General features: G+C 54.0%; 1 protein-coding gene across 1 annotated transcript in view; it reads left to right on the top strand.

Moving 5' to 3' along the window:
- Window positions 1–10,295: 10,295 nt before the first annotated feature.
- Window positions 10,296–11,654, top strand: part of LOC105000139 — a 10,691-nt gene continuing 9,332 nt past the window's right edge. Inside the window, exons 1-2 of the mRNA XM_010855848.1 lie at window positions 10,296–10,411; window positions 10,470–10,626. Of these exons, the coding sequence (XP_010854150.1) occupies window positions 10,296–10,411; window positions 10,470–10,626 (273 nt within the window). The remainder of the gene's footprint in view (window positions 10,412–10,469; window positions 10,627–11,654) is intronic.

The following is an 11,654-nucleotide window of genomic DNA, read 5'->3' as shown; positions in this document are numbered from 1 at the left end:
CCTAGACTGTGCATGTATTTTTGAAGGCTTTTTCTTTCTTCGGAGAGGGTTGGTTTCTTTTGTTTTGTTTTGTTTTGTTTGCCTCTCTGGGAAGTTGGTGAGGGTGAGAGCTACATGGCCCACCTCTTGCCCACGCTAAGATTTAGATCCAGAGTCACCCAAGTCTAGAAGGATCGGAAGGGGAGGGAGCTCGGGAAGCCCCGCCTCCCCCAGCCCCGCCCCCGCCATGATACATCTGCAGGTCCTGGCTGACCTCGGCATCAGAACCTAGACGCCCCAGGTCACCGTGAGCAGCCTGGGGAGTTCTCAGGAAACCAGCCGAGGGGCGCAGAGGCGGGCTGGCTGGGGTAGGGGCAGGCTCCGGTGTGAAGCCCTGGCTACACCCAGCGATGGCCCGGGCCGCGGGGAGGCGGCAGTGCTATCGCTCCTCTGCAGGCTTCCGCAGCTCCCTTCCCCTCCCAGAGCGGCTGTGACTCACTCCAGCCCCCCTGCTGCCTTTCACTTTCACCCAGCACCCAGAAGGGGAGGAACTTCCTCCTCCATTTCCTTCCCCAGCTCCCGGCCCTCCTGTGAGTGAGAGCGGCTCTCCAAGCGGCATCCCCTTTGTCTCGCCTGTGGAAGCTGGGGGAGGGCAAGAATCACCCAGGCGCCCCCTCATCCACCCCCTGCCACACCCCGGGAGGATTTGGGAGGCAGAGAGCACCGAGGCCACAGAAACCACCTTCTAAACAAATCCTTTTCTCTTGCTTTTAAACTCTCACGCCCTGACAGCCAAGCCAACACACAGAGCAAAGAGAGAGAGACCCAAAGTCAGCCCCCAGACCGAAAACAAGCCTGGGCGCCAGGGTGAAGCTGCAGGGTGGGACTGTCCCGGCCACAGGAGTTGGCTCTGCCTCTCCAATCAGAATGAAGCACTACAAGACAGAGGAAGGAAGGACGTGTGTGTGTGTGTGTGTGTGCGCGTGCGTGCGTGTGCGTGTGTGTCTAAGGGGGGGTACGAGGGGGAGTTAGCAGGTCCATGTACAAGACAGAGGAAGGAAGGACATGCTGTGTGTGTGCGCGTGCGCACATGCGCACATATGTGTGTGCGTGTACATGTGAGTGTGTGTGTAAGGGGGGGTACGAGGGGGAGTTGGCAGGTCCACATACAAGACAGAGGAAGGAAGGACATGCTGTGTGTGCGCGCGCGCATGTGTGTGTGTGTAGGTGTGAGTGTGTGTAAGGGGGGTACGAGGAGGAGTTGGCAGGTCCACGTGCCTCCAGGGAGCAGGGAGCCTCCCCTCCCCTGACAGAGCAGACACACAACACCCCCCACCCCATCCCAGCCCTACGGCCTGGTGAGCCGCAGCACAGGCTTGGGGCCTGGAGGAAGGGAAAGCCCACGTGGCCCATGGGCCCGGGTGCACGTGCGAGTGTGTGCCTGATGGAGGTGCCCAAGCACGGCCGCTCAGTGCAGAGGGGTTGGAATTGGGGCTGGGGAGGTCAGGGTGGAGTCTGAGAAAGGGCATCCGAGGCAGGGCTGCTTCTGCCCCAGTCCCACGCTGGCTCAGCCGCAGCTGTTTGGTCAGGCCTGGTCTGCCGCCCACCCCTTACCCTGCCCATCAGGGAGGGCCTTGGCTCCTCACACCACAGCAGGTTTCCAAAGCTGCTGGGCCAGGGACTGGTTGAGAAAAAAAATCAAAGGGGCCAATCTGGGGAGGCTGAAGCTTCTGCAGAGGCCTCCCTGTCACCCCCCCCACACACACACACACACTGGAACGCTGCTAATAATGCTAAGAGCACAGATACCCAAGCCTGCGACCCTCAAAAGAAGATTATTGTCTGGGGGGATGGGGAAAAGAGTGGAAGCCTGGAGGTAGGAGGGGAAGACACACCAAGCCAGGAAGGCAAGGAGAAGTAGCAGTGGCAGCAATAGTCAGTATTTATAATAAGAACGAGAGTGCACCGTGCCAGGCAGATCCTAAGTACTCTGCACATGTTTAATTCCCACAACAGCTTTATAAAGCAGCATGAAGCCAAAGCATGAAGCACTGTTATTTAAACTCTATTTTACAGGTGAGTTAGGCTCTGAAGGGCTAAATAACTTGCCAAAGGTCACATGGTAATGATCCTGCAGAGCCAGGGCTTGACCTCCAAGACCAAACTCTCATTCCTCATTCCTAAGACATACCACTGGGCTTCCCTCATAACAGTTGGTAAATCATCTGCCTGCAATGCAGGAGAGCTGGGTTCAATTCCTGGGTCGGGAAGATCCCCTGGAGAAGGAAGTGGCAACCCACTCCAATATTCTTGCCTGGAGAATTCCATGGACAGAGAGGAGTCTGGCAGGCTACAGCCCATGGGATGGCAAAAGTCGATCCCAAGAGTCACACGACTTAGTGACTAAACCACCACCACCAAGGCATGCTGCTAAGACACCGGGACCCTCTCTGCATACCACCCTCCCAGAGCACAGCAAGAATTGTCTGGATACGGATCTCCCTCCTCACTGGTGCTGGGAAGCCCCTTAACTGAACAGCTGCCGGGTAAATCTCTCCTATTTTGCCCTAGTACAGCTGAGGCCCTCAGACCTGTAGGCAGAGAAGGAAGAGGGGTGGAGGGGCCCACACCACAGAGGCGCCAGCAGCCGTGGGAGGTCCACTCACAGGGAGGACCTGAGACTGCGCTGGTCACTTCCACCTCAGTCTCAGAGTTGGACCCTCCAGCCCCTGCAAGCCCATCCCTGCCTCAGTTCTGGGGGCTGCTGGTGGGGCTTCCAGCTCTGAGCCCACTCATACCTCACAGCCTGCAGCTCTGCCCAGGCCCAAGCCACATCCTCCCTTTTCCTGTGCCCCAGCCCTCCTCCTCTGTCCCTCCGGTGGAAGTCAGCCTGGCCTTCCTCACAGTGAGGGAGAGGTAGGAAGCCATCCTTTCTGAAGGTTCCCAGCCGATGCAACCCTGAGGTTGCAGGGAACAGGGTATAAGGAGGAACTCCTGCAGGCAGCTCGCCCTTGGGACCAGCTGCAGGGCCTCTGACAAACGGATGCAGAAACACGGCAAAAGGAAACCCACAGACATCATGGGGCCCCAGACACTCACACCCACTCTATCAGTCTGTTTGACTGTCTGCCAAGGCTCTATGCACTCTTGCCTTTCTCCAGGAGCCTCGCTGCTGCAACCCGTCCCTGACCACACCACAGACAGCCCTGGGCAGAAGACACAGCCAGCATCTGATCTCAACAGCCAGGGACGTCTGGGGCTTTCAGGAGGACCTACAGTGAGAAACACTTTCTCTCTACAGAGGAAAGCAGTGTGCACGAAGAAAAGAAAACAGCGCTGAACCTACATGTGTTCTGCAGACACGTGACGGAAGGTGCCCAAAAGTCTCTTGGGTGTTCTGCGCTGGTGGTGACACCATGCCCTCCAAGGACGGCAACTCGAACACACACTGCTCCCCACGTGCCATCAGCGGCCCAGCTGCATGTGGACATTGACTGGGAGAGGCCAGTGAGCCCTCAATGGCCATGGGGCTAGGCCATGGCCACTAAGGGGACAACCCTCAAGCTTGGGGAATTCGGTGCAGTCATCCGAGAGACGAGACTGCTATGAGTCAAGGTTATAGAGGCCAGGAAAGGGGTGCCCAGCCCAGTCCCAGTGGCCTCCAGGCCTCAGCTCTGGCCTGGGGATGATGGAAGGATTCCTCCACCCCAGGATGCTAATGCTCCAAGTTCCTGCTCTTACCTCCGCCACCCCTGGCCCCACAAACTCAGCACCAGGAAGAAGGGGAGTCAGAGCTCATGCGTCTCCAGTGTGAGGCAAACAGACCTAAATACGGCACCCAACAAGGACTCAGATCCCTAGGCCAGCCATCTCCATATCTAGCTATCTTAGGACAAAGTCTAAACTCCCTACCCGGCCCACAAGTCCCTGCAGACTTGGGCTTCTGCCATTTGTGTCAACACTTCATGCTGGAGCCATCATTCAGAGCGGCTCCTGCTCCAAAACGCCATTCCCGCTTTGTTCCAGGTCTCTGACCAGGCGTTTCCCCTGCCCAGTACACCTTTCCACCCTTTTCATCTGACCAAATCCTGCTCATCCTGCAGATCCGATAGACACTGCTTCCTCTGGGAAGTCTTCACTCATCCCAAGTCGGAGCCAGGGACTATACTCTGAGCCCATAATACCTCCTAAATGCCATGGCTGGGCTCAGCCCACTGAATTCCAGATGCCTATTTCTTTGTTCCCCAGCAGACAACAAGCTCCAGGGGGCCAGAGTCAACAGATCATTGTACCTTGGTTCTCGGCTTGTACCTGCCTCTTAGGTTGCTCATTCAAGACTGCGCCCAAAGTGAGTCAGAGCCCTGCCTGGGCAGGGCCACTGTTCATGCCTGTGTGTCCACACTGGGCTCCTGCCCAGCTCTGAGTTCCGGTCCCTCTCCCTGATGTACATCAGAGCTCCTGAGCACATCACCCTTCGATGAAGTGAAGTCCAGCCTTATAACCCCATCAGTGGCCCCAGACCCCATCCACTAAGCTGAACACAAATCCTTTTCCAACTGTGGGCCCCTAAGCTACTTGTCCCCTATCACTCACTGCCCCACATGCAGGTCAGGACGACTGAGAAAGTGCTAGCCCCCCACTGTTGTCCCCTGGCCCATTCTTTTTTCCTGCAAGGCTTCCCACTCCTGCCTAGACCAAGGCCAGGGACATGAGCCTGTGGATCTGTTTACCTCATGCCCTGACATGGCTGGGCAGAGCCAACATGTCTGGCTACAATGCCCAGGGCAGTGACGAGAGGCCCTTTCCAGAGGAGCCTGGCATGGCCCAGCTGGCCCTCCAGCCCAGGCTCATATCCTGAAAAGTTCTCGCTCAGATATTCTGGGCCCATTGGCTGCAGGCAGACGGGGCAAATGGCCCACAGCTGCCATCTTGGGCCAGCTAGAGTTGCCCAGGCCCTAGGTAGACCTTGCCTCTGGGCACAGTGTAATCATTTGCAGTGCTGTGTGCCCCTCTCTAACTGGAAGTTCACACCCAGGCTGAAGGGCCCCATTTTTCCAAGCCACTGGACACACAAGTCCTGTTCTCAGGAGGCATGCAAAACCAATAAGGAAGGAGACACCAGCCACAGAGATGAGGACCTGCCTCCCACAAGTGTCAGTTCCCCTGAGGGTGTGAGAGAGCAGACCCATGATCTGCCTGTTCCCAGCCCAGAGAGAGTCCTCGGATTATCACTTCTCCAGACTGAACCTCAGCCTTGAAATGCAGAGGTCAGGCTGTCAGGCCAGGGTGTCATGAGTCCCAGGGGTCCCAGCTGTGAAGGACAGGCTCAGAGGCTTGGCCAGGGTTCGAGCTGCCTGCAGTTTGAGCTTGGACTGTAACAATGCCAACACGGAGATGCTTTTAAAGGGATACAAGTGAGAGGAAATTCTCTGCCATAGGAGGCACCCACTATGGGGCTTCATTCAGGCATCTCCCTTTATCATCCCCTCCCCTACTGCCCCTACAAATACCCCCAGGATATCTGAGAAAGTCAGGACACCCAGATCGTTTTACAGCAGGGAAGCTGAGGCAGAGAGAAAACTTCGAGGTCGAGGCAGAGCCTGGAAAGGACTGAGTTCCTGGTCCAGCTTTTGTCCACACTCGGGGGGGATTGGCCTGCTTTCCTCCTGGGCAAGGGCCACCGAGGACCACAGGCAGCTCAGGAAATCCCCTTCTACAGCACTCGGGACTTCCGGGGGGGAGGGGGAAAGTAGAAGCTGGCAGGCTTGGGCTGTCTCCAGAAGAGACAAAGCAAGTGTCCCTGCGGCCAGCCCTTCAGCGACTGAGCCTCTGGAGAGGGCTTCATGGGGACTTCACAACTGTCTCTAGGCCCTACAGCGTTCACGCCACCAGAGGCTGCTCCAGCTCCACCCTCCCCTTCTGGAAGGGCCTGGCTCCTCTTCTGGAAGGGCCTGGCTTGCTGGCAGGTCTAGGGCAGGGCTCCCTGGAGTCTGTGCCTGAGCCCCAGTGCCAGATTCTGCCCCAGACTAACATACAGAGAAGCCACTCACAGGGACCTCCCTCATCGTGGCCCTGCCCTGCCTGCTCCCCTTCTCTCTCATACACACACCCTTCTGTAGCCCTGCAGGTTTGCCCACGGTCCCTTCATCCACTCAACAAGCATTTGGTGAAAACTGGCTATAAGCCAGGCTCTGAGGAGAAACAGGAGATGAGGTACAGTCCCTACCCACACAGAGCTACCAGTCCAGTGCGGGAGAAGAACAGAAACACAAATATATTATAATGCAAGGTAGCCCATCCTGCGGCTCGAGATACATGCAGAGAACAGGTGACTCTGGGAAGAATTCCCTGACTTTGAACCTTGGCTGGAGCACTTCGCTCTGCCTGGAAGACCTGCTGCCACTCTGACAACCTGCCTCCCTTCAAAGCCTACCTCCTCCAGGCAGCCCTCCAGCACACACTGTTCGCACCCTTTCTGAATCTGCATGCTTTTACTCGGTGTTAACCACGTGTCCACAAGGCTTCTTCAGTTCCTTTCTGTTTCTGCAGCAAGGCGGGGAGAAGCAGGGCCTGGAGGCAACGTGGCCCAATGGAGAGGAAACAGTGAACTGGTTGTCAGGCAACCATGTCTGGTCTAGAACCCACCACTCATTGGTTTCTTCTGCCTTTGAGGAATTTAGGAGCAAGGGAGAGGGGGACCAAGGCCTGTATCCAGGAATCACTTTTGTGACAAGCAACTGCCACAATACAGAGTAGCCACTAGCTCTGCTCATGTGTCCAATGAGTGTGAGTATTGCTTACTTGTACAACCACTTATTCCCACCTGAGAAAGGAGGAAAGGTTAGCTCTGAAAAGTAACTTCTACCAGGTCACAGCCTGAGGTCCCAAGGGAAGAGCCAGGATTCTAACCCAAGCCTGCCATCAGGTCTCTATCACACTCTGCTGCCTGTCAGTGCTGAGCAGTGGTTCTCAAACCCACCCTGAGAGATTGGTTCACGGGTCTGGTAACGGGGTACAGGCTCCAGGTGGGGAAATCTGCAGTGCTTCCTAAGCAGCCCAGGGGCTGCCTGGGTGCTGGAGCAGAGGAAAGAATAGAGGTCAGATCCTGGCCCGGGGCAGTTTCCAAGGACCTACTGCGTCTCACTCCCCTGGGAGCCACCAGCCAGATCACCATACCCTGCCCAGGAGGCATGAGGGGTCCCAGGAGCCCTAGGGCTGACTGTGGCTCTTACAGGGCCTAAGCCCCACCTGAGCTTTTACTACCTGGCAGACACTGTGCTGAGCACACCGCAGGCAACATCTTATTTAACCCTTACTCTTCTTTGTCCCATTTTACAGGTCTGGAATGATATCTATTTAACACAAAAGAAAATATTAATATAGTAATAGAGGAACAAAAAAAAAAAGACATCAGACACAGTAATCAAACAGCAAAAATGGCAGACATATAATCCAATCTTTTCAATAATTATTTTTAAGGTAAACAGATTAAACACCCCAATTAAAAGGCACAGGTTGGGGAAACAGATTAAAAACAAAACAAAACCATGATCCAACTGTTAACAAGAGCCACACACTTTATATTCAAAGACACACATAGGTTGAAAGTAAAGGAGGAGAAAAAAAGTATACCGTGCTAACAGTAACCAAAAGAGAGCTGGAATGGTTCAGCTAATATTAGACAAAATAGACTTTAAGACAAAAACTCTTAGAGACAAAGGAGGATGTTTCATAATGGTAAAAGTGTCTATTCATCAACAGGATATTATAAACGTATTTGTACCTAACAACAGAGCCCCCAAAACACATGAATCAAAAACTTTCAAAACTGAATGGGAAAACAGACAATTCAACAATAATATTTGAAGCCTTCACTTTCAAGAGTGGATAGAACAATTAAACAAAAGATCAACAAGGAAACGGAAGACTTGAACACTATAAAGCAAACAGACCTAACAGATATCCATAGAACATTTCACCCAACAACAGGAGAATACACATTCTTCTCGAGGGGACACAGAATATTCTCCTGGAAGGATCATAAATTAGACCATGAAACAAGCCTCAGTAAACCTGAAAGCGCTGAAGTCATACAAAGTGTGTTCTCCAATTGAAATGAGATAAAATCAGAAACCAAAAATAGAAGGAAATTTGGGGAATTTACAGGAAATGAAGCTTAGAAGTAACTTGTCAAGTTCTCACAGCTCAGAAAGGCCATTCCCTTACTGAGACCATGTTCCCCACACCTTCTGCACAGCCCTAGGAAGCCACACATCTCAGACTTTTGCAAATGCTTGGGTAGCCCCTCTCCCAGCCACCACCCCAGACACACACTGAAACTGACTCCAGCCCCAGGCCTGATCCCAGAATCAAACAAGCTGGGGAGGGACAGCCCTTTAGGGCTATCACAGCTTGTTAACCAGCCCTGCTTCTCCCTGGGAAAATGGTCACAAGCAAATATTTCACTCCCCCAGCCAATCTACCGAATGTCCAAAAGGCAGATGTTTCCCCCAAAGAAGGAAGCTAACATTTACCGAGGACTTCCCCCATGCCAGGCAGTTGACATATCCTAATCTACAAACACAATCTCCCTACCCAGGCATCTCCTCACTGTCCCCATGCTACAGAAGGAAACTGAGGCTCTGTTATTAAGGTGGCAGAAGCAAGATTCAAAATCTTGTCGTCTGCCTTTAAAGTACCTGGTCTTTTATCATAATTCCACGAAAAAGTCTCAAATTATGTTGTGGGAAGTTAGGAGAGCCCATAGTGCTTTGAGGTGGGAGGACTATGGGGATGAGTTGGGAGCTGTAGAGTCAGCAGGATCACCCTCTGGAATAAGGATCTCCACAACACATGGAGAAAGACGGCTTCTGTCTCTCTTCAGAGCCAACCACCAAAGCAGAGCAACAGCTGGAGAAGCTAAACAGATTTCAAATCTCAAGGGATGTCACAGTTCACTCAATTCAATTCCACAAAGAGCCCAGAGAAGGAAAGAAACTTGCCTGCAGATACACAGCCAGGAGCAAGAATCAAGGATGCCAATAACAATACTTCATGCCACCATTTAGGAGGCCCCACCTTTTGGCAAGATACGAGGCAGGGCTTGGAGCCCAACATCGCAAAAATAAGGTCTCTATTTCACCATCATCACTACCTCTGACATTTCTAGAGGGCACTACTGTGTGACAAGGATGGTGCTGAGCACCCTACACCAGGATCCCGTTAAATCCTCAAGATAAGGTGGGTATGACGACACTCTCCCTTCTCAGAGAGGCACTCGAAGAGTTGAGGTCATGGCAGTACAGAGGCCACGCCAGGACTGGAACCCAGAGCCCCATCTGCAGGGCCGCAGGCTCAGTCTCCTGCTGGGGTGCACCTCAGGCTCTTTGGGATGGATGGCAGCAGCCTCTGGGCTGTTTCCATCTTCTCCCTGGCTTCAGCTGGCCTGAAAACCACTGTCATGTCCTGGAAGCGTGGCTGGTCAGGAAAGGTGAGTGAGCCAGGCCTGGGAGGCCAGTGGCTTTTGAAGATGAAGACGCTACTACTACTACTGGTGATCACCATCACTGGGCCAACTTGTAAAGCTCAACATCTTCAGTTTAAGAGGAAGCCACATCCCTCCCACACGCTCCAGCCCCACACCCACGGTCGGCCAACAGCTCTTTAAAAATAAAGCCGTGACTTGCCTCAAATCCCCATGAGGGCTTGGGGTTCCTGCCCCCTCCCCCTGGCACCCTGAAATCTGGGTCAAGTCAGTCCATGCTTGGGTTCCTTACTAGTGCCAATGGCCCCCACCCAGGAGCCGAGCATCAGCCCCAGCACCTCTCTGCATGGGACTCTCAGAAGGGTTTCTTCGCAAGAAATGAAATCTCCAAATAAAGGTTGTTCACCATGCATCCTGAGTAAAGGACACAGATGCTCAAGGCCACCCCAAAAACCATTGGTCTGAATCTTGATTTCATGGCTGATGGGATTGAAATCCTGAGAGGTAACATGACTTGGCCAAGAACACACAGTCAGGGTCTCCAGGGGATGTTCTCAGACTCCGCGCTCTCTCAGACCTGCCACTGCAGCCTCTCCATTTTGGGAGGAAGGGGAGGCGGGTGTCTAGGTGTGTGTCTTATCAGCTCTGGCTCTCCCGCCTGGCCCACCCTAGAAGGAACCAACACCTACCTGATGGCCTGGGGGCAGGGAGGAAAGGGAGTTTTTTTTTTTGTAGGGGGCACCCTGCTGGTTTGGAGGATAAGAATGGGGACGATACGGCTCTCCAATACCTGTCAGTGATCAAGAAGCACAAAACCTTGCTGCCAGCAAGCATGTGGGCTCTCAGCACGGCTGCCTGGGGCCTCCCAGGTGGGCTGCGGAGCGGGCACAGTGCCAGCCGCCTGCCTCACTCGTCCAGCCGTCCAGTCAGTGCCACGGCCTTTCTCAGGTCCCGGTCAAGATGCAGGGCCTCTGCCAAAAGCTCACACATTCCTTGCGTTTCTCAGGGTCTCTGAGCAGCTGCTGCAGGCCCTTTTCTCCTGTGTTGATTTATTCTTTATTGTTCCTGAAATACACCCAGAGGCTTTTGGCACCCAGCACAGGCACAGCATCCAGCCCAAGCCCCAAGTACACACCAACCAGGCTCTCTGGGACCTGGGCCAAGTCAGTTGGAAGGATGGGCCCTGGGGTCACACCCAGTAGCCAGGAAGGGAGGCCCAAGATCCCACCTAACCCCAGCCTGTGGCCCCAGAGCTGTTCTCAGGACAAACAGTGGCTGGGATATTTGGGGAGGAGGAGATGCTTGGAAGGTCTCTGGGAGGCCTAAACTTACTTGCCACTCCTCTCATGCATGAGTGACTTCCCAGCAATCCACCACTGCACACCCCACCCCCCCAACACACACACACAGCTGACCCCTATGTATCTATCGACCTCCGCAGCAGGGCCTGGTGGCTCAGGCTGGGCTTCTGGCTGGCCTGTAAATTTTGGAGAGAAAGGCCTCAGAGGGGTCTTCCCCACCCTTCCCTGCCCAAAATATTTCCCCTATCAGCCAGTCTAATGGTGCCTGAATTCCTACCATCAACACTTCATTCCAAGGGTCAAAGCATTGTTCCCTGTGCACGTGAGAACAGCCTGGAGAGGTATGGGAGCTGCCTGATAAAAAGACAGGGCTGTGGGGTCAAACAGAAGGTGTCCCGGCTTCTCCAATCACTTGCCTCTCTGTGGGCCTCAGTTTCCCTACCAGTAAGTGGGCATAATATCTTTACCACGTATTACTGCAGGATTAAATGAGGGTTATACGTATATATATATGTATGTGTATATATGAAGTGTCTGGCACAAAGTAAGAGCTCAATAAGTATGATTTCATTCGCCCTTGCTGGGCAGGGGCAGATCATTCATGATTCATCTTCAACACCTGGAGGGCAACAAAATGGCCTGACCCTTCCAGTTCCCCAGTCAGCTGAGAGCAGGACTGGCCAGACAGGAAGAAGATGGGGGACCAGGAGTCCTGGCAACAGCACTGGGCTCTGCAGGCATCTGGCCCAGGGCCCCAGGGGCCCAGGAGGAGCACTCAGCACAGGCCTCCCCAGACATCCCCAGCTGTGTCAACAGGGCCTGCAGGGACACGGTGGGACAAGAGCCCCTGGATGAAACCTGGCAGGGCTTCCAAGCACGTAATGGTGCCT

This window comes from Bison bison, unplaced genomic scaffold, assembly GCF_000754665.1.
Source record: "Bison bison bison isolate TAMUID 2011002044 unplaced genomic scaffold, Bison_UMD1.0 scf7180017864368, whole genome shotgun sequence".
Lineage (NCBI taxonomy): Eukaryota > Metazoa > Chordata > Mammalia > Artiodactyla > Bovidae > Bison > Bison bison.
Note: the sequence above shows the minus strand (reverse complement) of the source record. Positions and strands in the feature narration are given on the sequence as shown.